At 34.8% G+C, this 20,000-nt stretch overlaps 1 protein-coding gene across 1 annotated transcript in view; it reads left to right on the plus strand.

Annotated features, from left to right (window-relative positions):
• LOC137642911 (ovochymase-like) overlaps positions 1–20,000 on the plus strand; it is a 90,697-nt gene that overhangs the window by 38,743 nt on the left and 31,954 nt on the right. Inside the window, exons 16-29 of the mRNA XM_068375776.1 lie at positions 1,582–1,622; positions 2,072–2,154; positions 2,543–2,658; positions 3,060–3,163; positions 4,110–4,231; positions 4,565–4,672; positions 6,335–6,503; positions 7,046–7,139; positions 7,438–7,618; positions 8,883–9,019; positions 9,428–9,557; positions 10,307–10,358; positions 16,845–16,960; positions 19,131–19,211. Of these exons, the coding sequence (XP_068231877.1) occupies positions 1,582–1,622; positions 2,072–2,154; positions 2,543–2,658; positions 3,060–3,163; positions 4,110–4,231; positions 4,565–4,672; positions 6,335–6,503; positions 7,046–7,139; positions 7,438–7,618; positions 8,883–9,019; positions 9,428–9,557; positions 10,307–10,358; positions 16,845–16,960; positions 19,131–19,211 (1,534 nt within the window). The remainder of the gene's footprint in view (positions 1–1,581; positions 1,623–2,071; positions 2,155–2,542; positions 2,659–3,059; positions 3,164–4,109; positions 4,232–4,564; positions 4,673–6,334; positions 6,504–7,045; positions 7,140–7,437; positions 7,619–8,882; positions 9,020–9,427; positions 9,558–10,306; positions 10,359–16,844; positions 16,961–19,130; positions 19,212–20,000) is intronic.

A 20,000-nucleotide genomic window follows, 5' to 3' on the forward strand; every position in this document is an offset into this window, starting at 1 on the left:
CAATTATATTTGTCACATACCTTTTAAGTAACAAAAATAGGTACTGGTAGCCTACCTATAACGTAAATAGATATATGAAACTATAGGTTGAAATATAATAAATCTTATGTATGTATGAACACACACACACACACACACACACACACATATATATATATATATATATATATATATATATATATATGTGTGTGTGTGTGTGTGTGTGTGTGTGTGTGTGTGTGTGTGTGATTTCAAAATTTATCAAATGGCCGATGTCAATGCCCTTATATGAAACATCTTTTAGAAATCTACCTTCTAGGGAATTCAAGCTACTCTCTCTGGTGAAATTGATATGATAAATTATATCAAACAATGTCATTTCCTTCCTGATAACCTGTGTTGTATGGAAGAATGAGTCCTACGGCTTAACCTAAAGAAAACTATATTTCTATTGCTTTACCAACACTCGCTTGAAGTGCGAAGTGTAGGGTTAGCATGGCTTCTTTCGTCTTCTGTCATAAGTCTTATTCTTGATCTTCAATGTAAGTTAGTGGGTAAGATAATATAAAAGATTGATCTTGTGTTTAGCTAAAGCCTAAAGTCACGAATCCCATTACCAGGTATGCTGAACTTTTACTGACAAAGAATTTCGTATTGCTTGGGGTAGGTCATATGACAATTATCTATGGAGTTAAACAGGCGTTTACCAATTCAGGGGATGGGAGGTACAGGGGAAGAAACGTTATAACAACGTCACTGAGGGACGTCATCACTTTTGCGAATGTGTGGGTGGCTAAGACTGGCTTTAGCCTCATTTTCTCAAGTAAAAAAAGTTAATGAAACGTAATTGGCAATGCATAGTATTTCCCAAAATTAGGCCATTGTATGAAGCGCTCCCTGCTTTGATATCATGGATATCCATCAGTTATTTTAGGAGTTATTTAAAAAAAAAATAAAAACTATTACACGGCCTCTGAAAACGTTAGTAGGCGTCACTTAGCTTCCTCAGAGTAGGCAGAACTGGAGTGGACTAGCAACTGTTATTAAATATTGTTCAATTGAATACGATTTAACGCGGTTAGTTTACTCCAAGAATATAATTGCAAACTGGATTCATTTTTAGTAAATAACTTTAGGGAATTTTCGTTTTTAGTATTGTTTAAGACTCGTTCCCTTATATCATTGCTAAATAAAGAATATTGAGGGAGTATGAAGTCAGGTCTTCCTTGTTTATATAAAGCTCATTTATTTCATTTCATATCATATATGAATATTTGTAAAGATGTAAAAGCTAACATAGACTTATTAGGTTCCTAAAAGTCAAAGAATACAAGAGACTATGTCACTCTTTTTTCATCTCATATCTGATGGATTTATGCCATTTAATTGCAATTCCTTTGTAAACAACTTCCTCCCAAAAAGAAAATATTGGTTTGGGAGGAAAAGAAGTATTTAAACCCCTAAGAAAGGAAAGCGTTGCTTCAATATGTAGTCTAGTTATCAAGACCCTCCCCCCCCCCCAACCCTGATATATATTACAAATAATATAACTGATATAGTTACATTTTTTACATTCCTTTCTCCATTCCATTTCTTCTTCAGAGTGTTTGGGGTGTGAATGCTGTTCCCGCTTGGAACGGAACGTAAGTCGAGTTTCTTCTTCATCCAATTTAATGACATAATGACCTTGAGAATTGTGATTGAAATGTCATGAGACTTTTAACCAGTTGGAAAGTATTTGACTAACCTTTTGCTTCATTTGTTTTTATCGCTTGAAACTCTCTTGTCTATAATGAATATCATTTCGACATTATTTTTGACAAGAAAGGAAATCATATGGAAAACCTTTGCCTGGTTCTTGGTGATTCAGTAAAATATTAGTGGTCTAATTATTTTCTGAAGACTTTATGTCACTGACATAAATATTTTTTTCTTCCAACTCATATCCGTAATATAAAAATCCTACACAATCATATTATACAAATGTATCTACACTGTTTTACAATCACATCACCATTTACCTTTCTCGTATATTTGTTTTCTTTCTTTCTATCGATTCAATTCCCCTCTTCATCTCCCTCCCCCTCACCAGAACTCCCCACAAGGAGCCCAGACTGGGCGAGATGAAACGCGTCTTCGATGAGCTGAGGCAGATGTCAGGTAGCGACAGACAAGGTACTCTCAAGATCATCTTCTTTTGTTAAGCAAAACTTTTATTATAGTTGGGAAAATATTAACACTCAAAATTAGAGCTTTTTAGTTTGCCAGGAATTTATATCTGTATGGTTATAAGTTAATATAAATCCCATTTGGATATCTTTATTAGATATTTTAAAGAAAGCATAAAAGATCTGCTTAAACTTTCATCATTTACTGAGAAGTAATTAAACTTGGGTTAGGTCTCTTGAAAACCGTTCACTAATTTTTTTTCTTCATATCATCCATATATTCATATCCAGTAATAAAAATAAGTTAGTTTTTCCATCGGGGAGAGTTCTTTGGAAACAGATTTTGGTTCCATATTCACGCTCTCACATTTATCATTCTTCTGCCCCCAACTCAGCAAGCTCCCTTCCATGTGGCAGTCATGTCCTGGCACCTGGCGAGACCGTTACCATCCAGTCTAAGAATTACCCAAATTGGTATCCTTTGTTCAGTCGCTGCCTATGGACCTTCGAGGTGAGTTAAAAAAAAAAAAAAAAAAACAGTATTTTCTTCATTTGTATCTAGTAGGTTATAGAGTTCTTAGTATCGCGAATGGCCGAACACCGAATATCGAGGGCTGACTATTCGTTCAGCCATAAATACAGTTCTTTCCATAAACATATTGAAATCATCAACTGTAAACTGTTATCTCTTTATCTCTCGTCTCCTTAAATGAAAAGTATGAAACGCACTTCCAAAAGTCTCTATTTACCCAGCCACCTCAAAACTATTTTATAATTATCATTTCAGTCATATCTTGTGTCTTGCCACAGCCATGTTGACAATGGGTAGTTATTCTACCATTCCTTCATAATTTTCAGTAATATAATCTTCGTCTACCCATTTCCTCTCTTCATCAGCATTATCCTTTGCAGGGTTCGTCTGTTGACTCAACCATATCGATTACTTGCGATGATTTTAGGTTGAGAGGATGCCGTTATTCTTCCGTCCTAATCACCGGAGATGGTCTCTACGAAAGGTGAGATACATTTGGTTATAACTAACAAAGTTAAAGATGACGATCAAGTTTGAAATTTTAGTACCAACTTTGATTGTGACCTTCATCTTCTAACTGAAGATGTTTGTTTGACTCTGTCGTATGTTACAGTAGGATTCACAACTGCCGGTGGGATCTAAAGCTTACAGGGAAATTAACACTGTATCTTGATGGTCAGATGTACCATACAAAATAATCCGTGTGTGGTGTAGGAGTGATTCCTTAGAAATATTAATCACCAAATATTCTAATTGAGCGCAATTACAAAGATAAATTCCTTCAAGTTGCTTGATGGAAAGTGGATCTTAGAATGCTTGAAATATCATTGCGTAGCGGTAAGAATTTTCAAGAGCAAAATAGAGCCGGAACCCCTTTCATTATTGGTCTATCCTAATCTCATTTTCATGGCCAAGTATCTGGCAAGCAACAGAGCCTGTATGCACCTGCATGAAATAGAAGAGACTCAACAAGTGTCAGAAAGATTAACATACCGTGTCACATTTAGCAGCTAATGTTATGAAAAGTAGATGATAAAGTATCACTTGTGAGTCGTCAATGTAAATTCAAGTTGTGGAATAACGATAATTACTATCATCTTTGAGTTTTAAAGAAAGAAGGGAATATTTTATTGTGTTTATTATCGTTGAAAAACTTTTCATTATTTGAATTAAGTATCTAAATGAAGAGGAAAATATTAAATTGGTTGCAGATATTTATTATTTAGAGAAGAAATTTTAGAAAATGGCACGGGAAAAGGGTAATGTTCTCATAATTTTTCAGTGAAAAAGTAGAATAGTTAAGAAAGAGAGAGAGAGAGAGAGAGAGAGAGAGAGAGAGAGAGAGAGAGAGAGAGAGAGAGAGAGAGATTCCACACTTCAAAACAAATCTTAGTTATCAAATGTACACCCAAAAGTCTATTTTTTTACAGGTACTGCAGAACTCAATCACCTTTTACTGAAACGAGTGGAAACAACATGATGCAGGTCAAGTTTAGATCGAGATGGAGAAGATACTACGGTTTCTCCTGCACAGTCACAGCCTCAGGTTCAGGTAAACAACTCGTCTTATAGAGGTTCTCATCTTCACCGACAGGTGGCCCTCAAGTTCGTGTAGATCATGTTTTATTTTTCATTCAGCTGGCTAATTTTTTCACATTTTATACATTCAACAATTAGTGTCATCATTATTGCCATTTTAACACTAGATATCCAAAGTTTCCTTCCTTCTTATATTCGTCAATATTCTCCCTCTTCCCATTTCTCTGGAATCAATCTGACTTTCTCGTTCCTAGTTTTAGAAACCTGATTCCCGTCCTGAGAAACCTCGACTTACTTGCGTGTTCCCGGTTTCTTTAAGCGTTACAGTAGCATATATTTGTTTCAGATGTAACAGGAATTTCGACTTCGTCTTCAACAGCAGCTACAACAACAGCAGCAGCTGCAATAACAACAACAACAGCAGCACCAACACCACCACCAAGTGGACAATGCCGTAAGTACAAAGTTACTGTCAAATTTCCTTTGTATGTGTATGCATTGAATAACGCTGACGAGCTTTTTACTTGACAAATGTACATCAAGTTTTCTCCACAGAAAAAAAAAAAAAAAAAAAAAAAAAAACTTAGCTGCGATCTTTGTGGTTGATGGGTATCAGCCTTGGGCTATCCAATCCCCCATTCAGCATTGCCCTCTCCATAGTGGGAAGATAATTAAACACTGCTGAAGATGGCAACAGTACAGCCATTATAAATTCTACCAAAACAGATTTGGTATCGTCATCTACCTTCATCCTAATGCATCCAAAACTACACATTCCCTTTCGAGGGACGCTCCTCAGCTTCTAAGTATCCCTCAACCAAGGCAAGCAGTGTTGATGAACTGCATGCAAGCAAAGGAGGCTTGCACATGAAACTGGACAAACAATCCAGTACCGTAGCGAATTCAAATGAAAGATTCTACTTCAAGTAATGAATCTTAAGTTTAAAGTCGATTATCCTCTTATCTGAGTTAAATTTTCTATTTTCGAATGTTTAGTGGAGGGAAAATAACAGTTCTTTTTTTAAGACAAGCCAAACTACTTTTCAGCTTTTCTGTCATATTCCTGTGCATCTTGGAAGGGTTTAATCTCTTAAGGATTACTAAAGTCTAATTCCTGTCTAGATTCTATATCAAAGTTGTTTTTTTCTTATCTTCATAAGAGTTGTTGAATTTCTCCAAATATTTTCTTCTTACGTAAACAAATGAAAACCTATATGTATTGCTCTTCTTCCTCTTATTTAAAACCTTAGATTTTTCCGTAGGCAAAACAACATGAATCAATTATCATACATGATAAAGGATTGCTCAGCGATCGTAATATTATAAGAAATACAGGAGTCTTTGCTGCAATCAGTACTTCTATGTAACTCATGCGAGAGTGAGCTACTGCTGCTAATAAAGAATTCGAGGTATTTCGTATATTGATAATAATTGTTCAGATAACAGAACATTTAAAGAATAAAGCTGAACGATAACCTCTTACATATAAATTCTTAGAATAAAATTATATCTGCCTATGGTCTCAACGTTATTTTTATTCCTTAACTATAAGTCTCTGTACAGATTCCGGGCAAAATAAGCCCCACCCCCTGATGACGTAATAGCCAATAAGGTTGTCTCCCATGTTAGTAGCTATACTAACTTATAACCACTGTGACCACTGCTAATACAGGAGGCAACATGATTGGATATGATGTCATCAAGGGGTGGAGCTTATTTCACCCGAAATCTCTGTGGCGACTATAAAATATCAAATTTTATTATAACTAACCATTACCTAATGGTAATATAAACGGTATAACAATGAACAATAGAATCTTTACACAATTGTAAGGTTATCTGCAATATATATATATATATATATATATATATATATATATATATATATATATATATATACTGTATATATATTAAGGCTAATTATAGAAAACCAAATGAAAAAATGCATATTTATCAAAAACAATCTAACGGAATCAGTAGACTGAATGATATAGAAAAATTATATAATTTATCCTAATTTTAGAAACCACCTAATCTACCACAAGTTCAGTCTTATAACATAAACAAGCAAACAGTGAATACTTGAGACACTGAAGCATCTAATTCTCTTTTGCAGTGTGTGGCCGACGAAACCCAGTGACCAGGATTGTTGGAGGCCAACCGACAACAGTGCACGAATACCCTTGGCAAGTTGGGTTGACGTCAGCTACATCTAGCAGACCATATTGTGGCGGTTCTATCATCTCCAACGAGTGGATCCTGACAGCATCTCATTGTGTCGACGGGTAAGAGGACTACCATTGGGGTAGGGCTAATGCTATCTCATTTCATCTGTGAAGATTGACTATTTATGAACGTGTTTCAGATCATATCTGGTAACTTGACTTGAAAATTAATCACAGTATTAACACCTCATCAATTGCTTTGGATTTCAACCAATCTCAAAATATTCTCATAAAGTGTACAAAAAAAAAAAAAAAACGTTTTAAAACTCTATGAAAAAAAGATTTAAAAGTTCAGGCAATATCTTATTCATGACTTTGCGAAGCAGCGTAAGAATTGTCGTGGGGATATATTGACTAAATTTAATTTTGCAAGTTTGGTGCCTTATTTTGTTGCTGAAGAGGGAATTACATTGACTAATAACTGTTTTTGCAAATATCAAACAATGCATAAAAACTTTTTCAATGAGATTATAAGAAATTAAAAAGAATGTAAAACGTAGTACTATTTCCCCATTAAAAACGTTTCTTCTTATGATTGCAATACTGACCTTTTCAAGCAGAAATTACTGTATTTACTAACAACGTTCCAATTCCCTTTCCAGATCCAGTGCATCAAACGTCTATGTAGTCGTTGGAGAACACGACTATACCACATTAACTGAAACGACGGTTAGACAAAAGATCCAAGCCTCAAGGGTAAGTCGGTAAACCTCTTGATAGTTCTGGCAAAACATTTTATTAGAAATTCTCTTTAACAGAAGTCATGAAATTAGTTAAGGCTCTTCTATTTGCTATACACTTTTCTTAAACAGGAAATCTTTCTAGATGTATTGCTATAAATCTATTATGTTATCCCTGAAAGAAGAGTAAATTTGAAACGAATACAGTACAACTTTCCTAATTTCAAAATACTGGTTTTACAATGATAGAAATCTTTCAAAATCTAAGAAAATAGGATATGGAAAATAAGTTTAATCAATCAATCTCGTTACAGATCATCATGCACCCAAGTTACGACAGAAACACTCTTGACAACGATATGGCGTTGATCAAGCTGTCCTCTCCGCTCACCTTCCCTTCTGACAACAAGATTGCCCCTGTGTGTCTTCCAGATGCAGGCAATGCCTATAGTGATGTGACTGCTACAGTTACTGGCTGGGGAACATTACAGTCAGGTTTGTACGCTTGTAATAAGTTTCAACTTATTTGAAATCACTGTTCAACTCAAGCAGTAAAGACCATTCAATTATCTTAGCAGAGAAATATTTTGGTGCAGATCACATTCTGCACATGCACCTTCAGTACAGTCTATTCACGGAGTTTTCTTATTTTATATTTATTCCTTCAAGAAATTGATTCCAGGAACTACACGATTTCAGCCTTTAGGTATAAACGGAATAAACTTTTTCGTTTCCAAATGTAGTAATGCTTGAAACAAAAATTGTGAAGAATCCTTGAATTTTTCTGTGCGTTAGACTTTTATTCTATCTTGCATTTAAAAATCATGCCGAAGTAAGATTAGGTTGTTATTATTACTTCTAAAGTTTTGCTAAGATCTTTATAAAGAGACTCAGGCGGGAAAAACAGAATCATAAGGAAGAGAAGCAGGAGTAAGGCTCAATCTCTAAAAAATAATAACCGTCTCTTAAAAGATGGAACGTTATATGACTCAGGACAAACAAAAGTAGCAAGAGAATATCAGAGCTTGGCACTGGTGGGACAAACCAGTCACAGAACCTTTAATTGAGATCTTTTATCTCTAGAGAATAAAGTTGTTGAGATATGTGAAAAGTGTTACCAGTCTATATGATAGGACAGCATCGCAGAATGAAGGCAAATATTATACTCATAGAAAATGAGTAGCAGAATTTCTTTGAGCACAACCAAGAGAAGAGGTAAGGAATAGTCACGGACCAAAGAAATGCAGTTGATTCATTCCTACTAAGTGAAGCGATGGAAGATTGATCACCCAAAAATAGGAGAGCAATAAACCAAGCGGATATAATGAGACTGAGATAATCTCTTTGAAACTTTGAGGAAGGACAACTTTGAAGAACTATACAACTAAGTCACCCATGGAACTTTCTAGTCATATAAGACCTTGAGAATCAAGGCAATGTCTGTTGATATCTCATGAAGCAGACCTGTAGGTTTCAATCCTTCCACAAACAAAGGAACATCGTAGTCCAGTGGTCATCTGTCGTGACTTGAACTCAGGACACACAAAGTGTGAGGGAGTAATCAACGATATCACTGAGCCACCGTTACCCTGAAATGGCAGATTGATTTGGCCAACCTATTTATTGATTGTTGAAAATTTCATTATCCAGTATATAAGAAATAATAAATATGTTGGGACAAAGTGCCTCTGACTATTTTTTTTATCTCCATTTTTTCTTACAAGTGCAGTATTGTGTATATAACCCTTTTACTTTACAGGTGGTAGTCAACCTAATGTACTTTATGAAGTGGATGTTCCAACAATGACCAACTCAAGGTGTCAACAGTTTTTAAGTGGTATCACAAGTAACATGATCTGTGCTGGATTGGATGCCGGAGGAAAAGATTCTTGTCAGGTTTGTTGAGTCACAACGATAGAATTACATTATATAATTAAGCTGGATTAGTATCTACATATTTTGAATACCATGTTTAAAGACATGCTAAAGAACTTGTGTGACTTCAATGTTTCCAGTTGAAAATGCTTTTAATTCTTTAGACAAAAGGTCATAAGGACAGTGAAATTTATTCATAAATTACAAACAGCTGCAGACTACTTTAGGAGTGTAGAGAAAGTATTGGCAATAACAGACACAGCGATAGATGGAGGAATGAGGAGAAAGTTAATTGTTTTATCAGAACTTACCAACACCTTACAGCTTTCATACTATCTGTGACGATAGTCTCTCTTGTAAACTAGAAAATATCACAAACTCAAACATAACTTGTTTCAGTAGAGTCAAAACTGACTTTTCCATTTTCAGGGTGACTCCGGTGGTCCAATGGTGACTGCAGGTAACACAGCTCAAACATTCATGGTGGTGATTGGAGTGGTCTCTTGGGGCTATGGCTGCGCCGATGCAAACAGCCCTGGAGTGTACGCCAGAGTAGGCAGTAAGTGAAATACCAAGAAATTTTGTTTGAATGACTTCCATAAGAAAAGTTTTCAATGTCCAGTATAAAGGTTGACACGAAAACAGAATGGTTAAATTGTTTCCAACTAAACAAATGGAAAAAAATCATAAGTAAAGGGAGATAAATATCAAATTGACAGACAATGAAAAAGAAGGAAAATTTCGTCAGCAAATGAAAATGTCATTAAGAGAACAGCACAAATTTAAAGATTAAATAAACATGTGACTTATGGTAATCTAAACCTTTCAAAACATAAAACCAGTGAGCAAGTTCCTATATTAACTGTCAGTCAAGTACAAGTAAAGGCAAAGAGTCCATTGTCAATTGAACTTACAATAAGGTTTCAAGATCAAACAAAAGGATGATTAGGTTTAATAACTTTAATATTAGAATGATTATCATGAATATTGATAAGCATTGACAAGTGAACCCACAAGTCAAAGAAGCTATTAGGAACTTATCATGTCAATAGATTCATGTTACCAAAGGGAGTTTCAAAACTAGTGATTTTGCCAATGAGGTGAAACAAGATGTCAAAGATTATGGTAATAGAAAAATAGATAGATAAATAAGGATTAAAAACGATATTTGGGCCAATGACATTATGAACAAGAGACTGAAAAAATGAACAACCACCGTAATCAATATTAAGCTTTGATCTATTTAAAGTTGTATTTGCGAATCTTATGATGAAATTGATTTTGCAAATGTGATATTTTTTTTTTCAGACTATCTCTCTTGGATATCTACAAACATCGCAGGTTCTCAAACTTGCCCAAGGCCATAGAGGACACCGAATAGACAACATCAGACATTAATGAGATTACGTCAAGACAATCAGGCATTATTTTAATTTTCTGATCATGGAATTACCATTTTTTCTTTATAATTTGTTATTAATTCATTCCTCTTTTTGGACAATTGTGGTAAATTAGATATATTGGTATTTATGGAATTACCATTTTTTTATATAATTTGTTGTTAATTCATTCCTCTTTTTGAACAATTGTGGTAAATTAAATTTTTTGGCATTTGAAAGTTTTATTATTTATCCTTATTACAATAACAATACTGATTTCTAATCTGGTGACCCTTGGGATCTCAGCCTCAAAAGTCTCACTGAGACTGAGGGACTTTGTTAAACTTTCAGCAAAAGATTTCTATATTTTGAGGAAGAGTTTTCTTTAAGAAGATATTAAAATTAATGGCCTGAGTCCATCTTAAAGGGAAAACAAATACTCTATCTAATGTTAAACATACAAAGACTTGAGCTGCTTCAAAATGATACTTAATAAGTAATATATGTAACAAGTTTGAACTTTCCTCAAATTTCTATTTATAGAATCTAGTTCATTTTGATGCTACAAAGTTCTTATTATGGGTTATTACTGTTTTTCTTATAAACGGTTCTTTATCTTTTCTTGTAAGTTAAATAAGTAAAACCTAAACACTTTGTAATAACTTGAATCCAAGATACCTCTCCCTTATGGACTGACAAATGGCTTTTTTCTTTTCCCAAGACCGCCTTCCTTTTATAAGAAGTCTTATCTATATGTAATAATTTTGCTTTCTTGAAGTTCTACTACAGTAAGTGATTATTCAATTAATCAATATTTTCAATCTTTCTGGTGATAAAAGCCAAAATTATTTGATCCCTTTCAGTGTAATTTACAATAGAATGTCGAATGATATATAATAGTATATAAAAAATTTACTGAATTAATCATGACTGAATATTATGCTGAAAATAAAGAACGGGGATAAGCCTCTCATCGCTCGCTTCCAGTGATCCTCTGGCCCATGTGACGTCACGGGGAATTCGTGCTGATTTTGTCTGACTGACCTATCTACAGTAAGTGGGTCCCGTCTTTTCCTCTCTCCTTCTCTTTTCACCTCATTACTCGGTTGAAGAGACATTGAACGCCAGTTGCTTAAAACTTTGTCATTCTCTTCCTTTTATCTTCCCTCTCATTTGAGAACAATTTCTATATTTGTTCCTGTATTTTGCTTGGCAGTCAATCCTTTCTATAGTTCATACGAATAATAATTTTAATGTAATTTCATTTCTTTGCTTTTAGAAAGGGAATTAAGGCAAATGTATTACTTATAGCCTGACATTTAAGGGAAACATATGTGACCATATGTATTGGTAAATTTTACCTTTATTTTTTTTTTTCTTTTGCCCTTCAAGGAAGCCTTTTCTTATTTGCATTAAGTTTACACATGTCTGGATTGGATTATAAAACTCAGGTCAGAGGACAAGCAATAGGAAGTGTTTATTATGTGACCCTATTCTCACAAAAATTACTTGTTAATAATATCTTTCCTAATAAGACCCAGAGGCTTTGTAAGAACCTAACTGCTTCTTCCATATAAAAAGCAACAAGAAGAACATGTGATGATAAAAAGGAAATCTGCAAGATGTTACAAGAAGGTTAATAGAATCTCAATTTCAATTTTTTCCGTCTTTCCTGTGGTTTGTTACCGTTCATGGAACATGTTGGTCTTTGGGTCTTACGGCCACTCTTGTGGATTCAGCTAAACTAAGTAATCTGCAAGGTGCTCCCTACTCATTGTGGTTTTTAGCCATTGCAGTGTAATTTATATTAGTTTTTATGGTATTACTTCTGCTTGTGCTTACACAAATAGGGTAGATGTCATCCCATCTCACTAAGTGATACTCAGTTTACCAATCATCTTATCCCGTCATCTATTGCATTTAATACTGTACTTACACGATTGGAGGAATAAACTCAATTCCCGTAACATCTCTGTTTAATTTCTCCAGACTTTGGACACTGGAGAATGTGTGCTAGTGACTGGCGTCTTACCTTATAGCCAGTCCAGTCATGTCGTTGACTGCCAAAGCAGCAGTCATCGCTAAGGAAGAGTTCCTAGAGGCTTTGAAATCATGTAGAGGACTCAAATGTTATGTGATAGCAGTTCATTGTTATGAATAATGACACTTATTAAAAAAAAAGATCATCATATCTCTTTGAATTACGCAATAACACTTTATCATTGTTGTTACAATTCCCTCAGACTTACACATGCTTGTATCACCATGATCAGCTGACACCATAGAAAAATCTTATTGTCATTCTAAATTCAATTTCTTAAGACCAATACTGAGTCTTTCTGATTGATCCAAGTAGATAGATTTTCTGGCAACCCAAGAATTGTCATTGTCACCTTTTCCTTTTGCTCATTAGTGAACACTTGATGAAATGCATTCTCATATAATTCCTTTCCTATTTCCCATTCTCCAAGTTTGATGGATTTATCAATTAAAAGTATTTTAGTGACTTACGATTCGAATTGTAAGCAATCCTTTTATTTATATATTACATATTCTGCTCTTTTACAATATTTATTAGCCTGGTCCTTACTATCAGGGAAAGTACAGTACTGTGATCTAGAATTTTAGGATTTTTCCTCTTTTAAATCTCCCTTCTGCAATGTACCCTGACATGTGGAAGCTTTACAAGAAACTCCTACAGTAGAGTGGAATTTGACCCCACATCATCACATATATGAGTCTATGGATCTTTGGAAGAGCAGCTGAGAGTCACTGCCTACCTATAAGAATATCTTCAGTGTTTACAGTGCAGTTAATCTTTTGTTGATTTTAATGAGATATTTACTCCATTGAAAGTCTAGTTTTCCTTCTAAAATGGGTCAAACGTTGCTATGCAAATATCCTTAGGAATATACACGTCTCCAATTTAGGGGGTTGGGAGTTTTTACAATTCTGTCTTTCCTAGATGGAAGTGTTCTTCAACCTCCTCTACACACTTCACAAAGTGGCCAATGCTATTATGTATTGGGAACACCAGCTTCTCTTTCTTTTAATGTAAAACCTTCAATTTAAATCCTTGTATTTAAGTTTGTTTAAGCCCAAAATGACACAACCCATGACCTTAATAACGAGGTATTGGTTGATCTTACATATTGTCAGTCTAAGGATTCAGGATAACCAGACACTTCACTACAGGATTATTGGGTCCTCAGGCCCTGACATATTCAACAGTTTTTGGAGAAGGGAGATTCCCCCTGTGTAAATAGTTACTAATACTAACACATATTTATGGGATAATGATGAAAATGATAATTTATTAAAAATATTTTGGAACTTGACCAATAAAAGATGCAATACACTAAGTATTCTTTTGAAGTATTAATGCTATATTTTTTATCAAAATATCTTAGAAATTTGACTATTAGCTGCGATAGTAATGTATTTGAAGTAATGAACGTATCGGAGAAGTAGTAATTGTGGGCATGGTCTAACCAGACATCAACTGGCGGTGTCGCAGTGACAAATTAAAATCACTCCAACGTCCTGTCAGTCACCTGTCAAACATAGTTGGTGCTACCCAGAACCACTTGTGTGTGCGTGAGTGTGGGTCGGTGTATATATAGATATAAGTATTATTCATTTTAGTAATATCTGATCCTACTGAAAGAAAGAACCGTTGGTGAAGAAATCACTTTTAGTAAAATTTTATTTTACATTATGTAGAAAAGGTTACGTAATTTTCATTTTTGTTCTGGACAAGCCTTGTTCTCAAGGTGTCAATTAGTATTAATCTTATATTTCCTTTTGTAAATATGAGGAAAATTTGGTTACTTATAGCAATTATTATTACTAGCTAGGTTACAACCTTTGTTGGAAAAGTAGGATGCTATAAGCTCAAGGGCTCCAACAGGGATAAATAGCCAAGTGAGGGAAGGAAAAAAGGATATAAACTACAAGAGAAGCAATGGACAATTAGAATACAATATCTTAAAAACAATAACAACATTAAAATGGATCATATCTTTCATACATAAATTATATATGAAGTTCCACTGATTCAACTACCAGATAAGGAAGATCATTCTACAACTTGGTCACAGCTGAAATGAAACTTCTAGAATACTGTGTACTGTTGAGCCTCATGATGGAGAAGGCCTGACTATTAGAATTAACTGCATACCTAGTATTACAAACAAGATGGTACTGTCTGGGATTATCTGAATGTAAGGAATGGTCAGAACCATGAAAAATCTTATCTGAACGATGCTGCCACAGATTAATATCTGGATCAAGAATAAGAAACTTAATAGACCGTAAGTTCATGTCCAACAAATTATGATGAGAATCAGCGAATGAAAACCAGACAGGAGAAAAATAATCGAAACAAGTTAGAATGAAAGAATTAAAACACTTTTTGTAATTAGATTGATCACCGAAAATCTTAAAAGACTTTCTCAATAAGCCAATTTTTTTGTGCAATGGAAGAAGAGATAGACCGAAGGCGTTTCTTAGAAGTAAATTTGCTATCAAGAATCACATTTAAAATTTTAAAAGAGTCATACAGAATTAAAGAAACATTATCGATGCTGAGGAGCCACTGTTGTTGACCTACTTACAAACATACATTGAGTTTTGTTAGGATTCAACTTCAAACCCCGTAATTTGCATCATGCGCTAACTTTAGCTGGATCTCTATTAAGGGATTCAGCAACCGCAGATCTACATTCAGGAGATGAAATTGATGCAAAGAGAGTAGCATCATCTGCATAAGCAATGAGCTTGTTTTCTAGGCCAAACCACATGTTATGTGTATATAGTATGAAAAGTAATGAACCATGAACACTACCCTGAGGAACACCAAATATCACATCCCTATAGGCCTACTCACTGTGGTGCCCATCAACATTAACTATGTCATCATAGGAGTAAGATCAGTTTGTGTATCGCTAAGTGCGCTTTAGATGCAAACACGGAGGGAAAAGGAGAGATCGAGGTACTAAAATTCGGCCTAATCAAAGATGAAATTGGTCTTACTACAAACAAATTAAACTTATTTTATAGCATTTCAATTTGGCAAATTTAAGGGACTTCCGGACCACTTTATTTCCTGAAGGGTAGAAAGTATGTATTATGTGTTTTCCGGTAAGCTTTTTCTTGTGTCATGGAAAGCCAACTTGACTCAGTTCTAACTATATACAACTGAAAACTTTAAAAGTCCATATGTATGTACAAGTCCCCATAGAAAGAGAATATGCTCTCTATGTGAACCTTTCCTTTAAGAAATATGATGACAATAGAACGGCCTGTACAGAACGGCAGGCTCTAAAATTGTTCAGCAATATTATTTCACATATTATATCTAAAGTAATAAGCAGGTACTAAAATGTTAGCTATCCATATTGATATTCTGTGGAAAATGTATATGTATATATATATATATATATATATATATATATATATATATATATATATATATATATATATATATATATATATATATACACACACTATTTTTGACCAACGTACTCGTATATATTACATAAGTTAAAAGTCCTGTGAGTGGACCTCACATCAATGCCATTAATGAATATGATTTATGAATAAGATTACCATTGATGAATAACTTTTACGTCATAAGTCTGACCTGTCAAAAGGCTGGATTTTCCATTAGGGACGTTTAAGTTATACTTTAAAATTCTTATTTGTACTATTTAGCAATACTCTTAAATGTTTACAAGTGTCTAGTGTATTGAGATGATGGTAATTTTATCATTGTATCATATGAGATTGTTTTAAAATTATGATCGTTCTGATGTAGAGTTAAATATTACCAAATTCTGATTCTGCTTCTTTCATGTATTCAGTTCATTCGTTATCATTTTGTATTTCGATTTCATTATCAGATCTGTTGCCATCAATAGCAGAGACAAGGGATAGTAGCATTACCCTAACAAGCAAGACAATGCCCTAGAAACTGAGCAAGGCCCCTCTCCACCCAAGCTAGGACCAAGGAGGGCCAGGCAAAGGTTGCTGATGACTCAGCAGCTAGATCTTAAGGCTCCCCAAAACCCCTCCCCCATTCTTTGCTCACATGGATGGAGAGGTCAACGACAAAATGAACTAACGAGTTTGAGCGGGACTCGAACACCAATCAGGGACATTACTGCATTGGCCACCACAGCCTTTTTCAATCTAGCACCAGTTTAATTCATATATTCTGTTATAATCAATGAAAATATCAAGAGAAATATTTCCTGTAATAAAAATTCGACTAGTTATCTGACAAAATCAATGCCTGCTAAAATTAACAGCAAAATAGAATGCAGCTACTTTAAAATATGTCCTCAAAATCAAAACCGAGAAGCATTTCTTAGACTATCACTATTGACTTTGAATATAAGATTCTTCAATAAACTTTGCATGACATTTATGACCCTATTGAACTATATCGAAACTAAACTTGACAGCATTCCTACAGTGACAACAGTCCTCCAGGTCTACCGATGCTGCTCAAGTCTCGCATTGTCTCGCTCTGGTCTCACTGAAATTCTTCCGAGAACGAGAGTTCATGGCTCAACTCTGAGTCAATACATACTGTATATATTGACTCTGGCTCAACTCAGTCAATACATACTGTAAATATTGACTCTGGCTCAACCTTGAGTTAATACATACTGAATATATTGACTCTGGCTCAACACTGAGTCAATACATACTGTATATATTGACTCTGGCTCAACTCTTAGTCAATACATACTGTATATATTGACTCTGGTTCAACCCTGTGTCAATACATACTGAATATACTGACTCTGGCTCAACCCTAAGTCAATTCATACTATATTTATATATATATATATATATATATATATATATATATATATATATATATATATATATATATATATATATATTGACTCTGGCTCAATCCTTACTCAATACATACTGAATATATTGACTCTGGTTCAACCCTGAGTCTATACATACTGAATATATTGACTCTGGCTCAACCTTGAGTTAATACATACTGAATATATTGACTCTGGCTCAACACTGAGTCAATATATACTGAATATATTGACTCTGGCTCAACCTTGAGTTAATACATACTGAATATATTGACTCTGGGTCAACCCTGAGTCAATACATACTGAATATATTGACTCTGGCTCAACTTTGAGTTAATACATACTGAATATATTGACTCTGGCTCAATCCTTACTCAATACATACTGAATATATTGACTCTGGGTCAACCCTGAGTCAATACATACTGTATATATTGACTCTGGCTCAACCCTTAGTCAATACATACTAAATATATTGACTCTGGGTCAACCCTGAGTCAATACATACTGTATAAATTGACTCTGGCTCAACCCTTAGTTGGCTCCACTTCTGCATTACATGGTGTGCTGACCATGTGATGCTGACTGCATCAGCTATATCTTCAGTGAGGAGGGCTTCCTCCAGACAAAAATATTCTTCTTTCAAGTGGGAAAAGATCGACTATGCTTCTTCAAAGGATTGGCTTGCTAATGAAGGAGGATTGAGGTAAATCTAGCATCCATGGTCAATATGATATTAAAGGCTGAGGGTTTATCCTATTACTACCCTGTGCATGTATGATAGTCACTTTGCTGTATGGGATACAACTAGGTTCTTGCAATGTGCCACACACCTGGTTCCTTCATTTATCCAGTGTCATAAGTCCTGTGCAATCTGTACACCATCCAGATAACTAAACCCCGTTATCACTGGCTCGACTCTCCCGTGCTGGCATGCCCTGTCCATTCAGGTATGGCTGCCCTACTGATTTGGCATTAGTCAGCATTTGAGATGCTAGTAAGTTGTTGTAATATGATTTAAACATACATTTCCTACTTAGCTGACATTGAACCTCGTGCAAGTTTCACAGCAGTGATGTCATCAATGTGCCTCGGTAGTGTCTGACAATCACTCCTCAAAGAATTTCATCTACTTCATTCACTTGAAGGTTTTGGAGCTTGACGTACCCCATCACACGCAGAGACCTTCTGTAGGCTACCCTCATCTAGTTTAGCCCCTGAGACAATGCAGTTTACTACGGATCTGCAATGAAAAAAATTAGTGAGAAAAATATGTCGGTGTGGATTACAAACAGTAATATCTTGAAACATATGTGTCAGTTTACTTTATAAACGATAAATTCTTTTGGAAAATGTGCCCATATACTTTATAAACATTCAAATCTACTTTAGTAGTCTCGAAAACATTGAAATCTACATCTAGATCATGCAACTCAGACAACTAAAAATTCTTCTAAGCAAAACATCAACTTCAGGCAGCTAATTTGGCCGCCATATTGGATTTTCAGTTGGAGAACAGGTGTGCCAAATTTGATGCTTGTATCATAATTTTCATTTTTTTTTTTTTTAATAATTTGTTTGGAAGGAGGTTTTCATTTCCACCGACAGGTGGCCCTCAAGTCCCATTTATTTGGAGGGCTATTTTTCCATTAAAGCAATTGTAAGTTTTCTGTTTTATTTTGAATTCAGCTGGCTGATTTCACACATTATATGCTTTTAGTAATTGGTATCAGCATTATTACCATTTTAACATTATATATCCAATAATTTTTCTCCTCCCATTTCTCTAGAATCAATCAAACTTTCTTGCTCCTAGTTTTAAGGAACCTTATTCCAGTTCTGGGAAACCATGACTTACATGTTCCCATTTTTTTTAAGTTTTACAATAGCATATATTTCTTTCAGTTGTGACTCAGCCTTCAACAGCTTTAACAGTATCCACAGTATTTCCAATACTGACAATATCACCAGCAAGTGGACAATGCCGTAAGTAAAGAATTACTGTAAATTTTCTTTATATATGTATGCATTGAATAGTGCTGACCTTAAACAAACACGACCTCTTGCTATAGCAAAAATAAATAAAAAAACTATGAAAAATAAACAACAGCTATTTACCATGACCAGATCAAACCACTCCTGTGATTACATATGCATAATGATAGATAGTTTTTCTCTCTCTTCAACAATGCCTTTATCCTCCAATTTCTTTCTTTTCACCATTTCGTATTCCAACAAACCCCTTCCTATCTGAAGTGTAGCTATGGCATGAACAAAGATTTTTCAAGTAACCCATTTCCTTATTGCTTCCCTTTTCTTCATTGGCTTATATGAAATGGATGAGTGTCAACTACGTTAAATTCTTAGCCCACTCTGCATAACTATCCCTCCTCATCCAACTGAGGAAACTCATTCGTCCCGATAAAAGCTTCATGGAAATCTGTCTCCATCATGTCCCAGTCCATGGATAATGTCACCAATAGTGCGCAGACAATACGATCGTCTCTGCAAAATTGAATAGCCATAACTGCTCCTCTTTCAAACCAACGACCAGAAAAACCTATCCAAGATTTGTGGAATAGATAGGTAGTATAGACAGATAGCAGCCTTGGGCTGTCCAGTCACTGGTTATAGCACTTTCTCCTTAGTGGGAAGATAATTAAAAAATGCTAAAGATGGCAGCGGTGCAGCCATTATAAACTTTACCCCGACATGTTTGTTATGTCATCTTCCTTCATCCCAATGCATCCAAAACAACGTCTTTCCTTTCGATGG

Source organism: Palaemon carinicauda, chromosome 6, assembly GCF_036898095.1.
Source record: "Palaemon carinicauda isolate YSFRI2023 chromosome 6, ASM3689809v2, whole genome shotgun sequence".
Taxonomy (NCBI): Eukaryota; Metazoa; Arthropoda; class Malacostraca; order Decapoda; family Palaemonidae; genus Palaemon; species Palaemon carinicauda.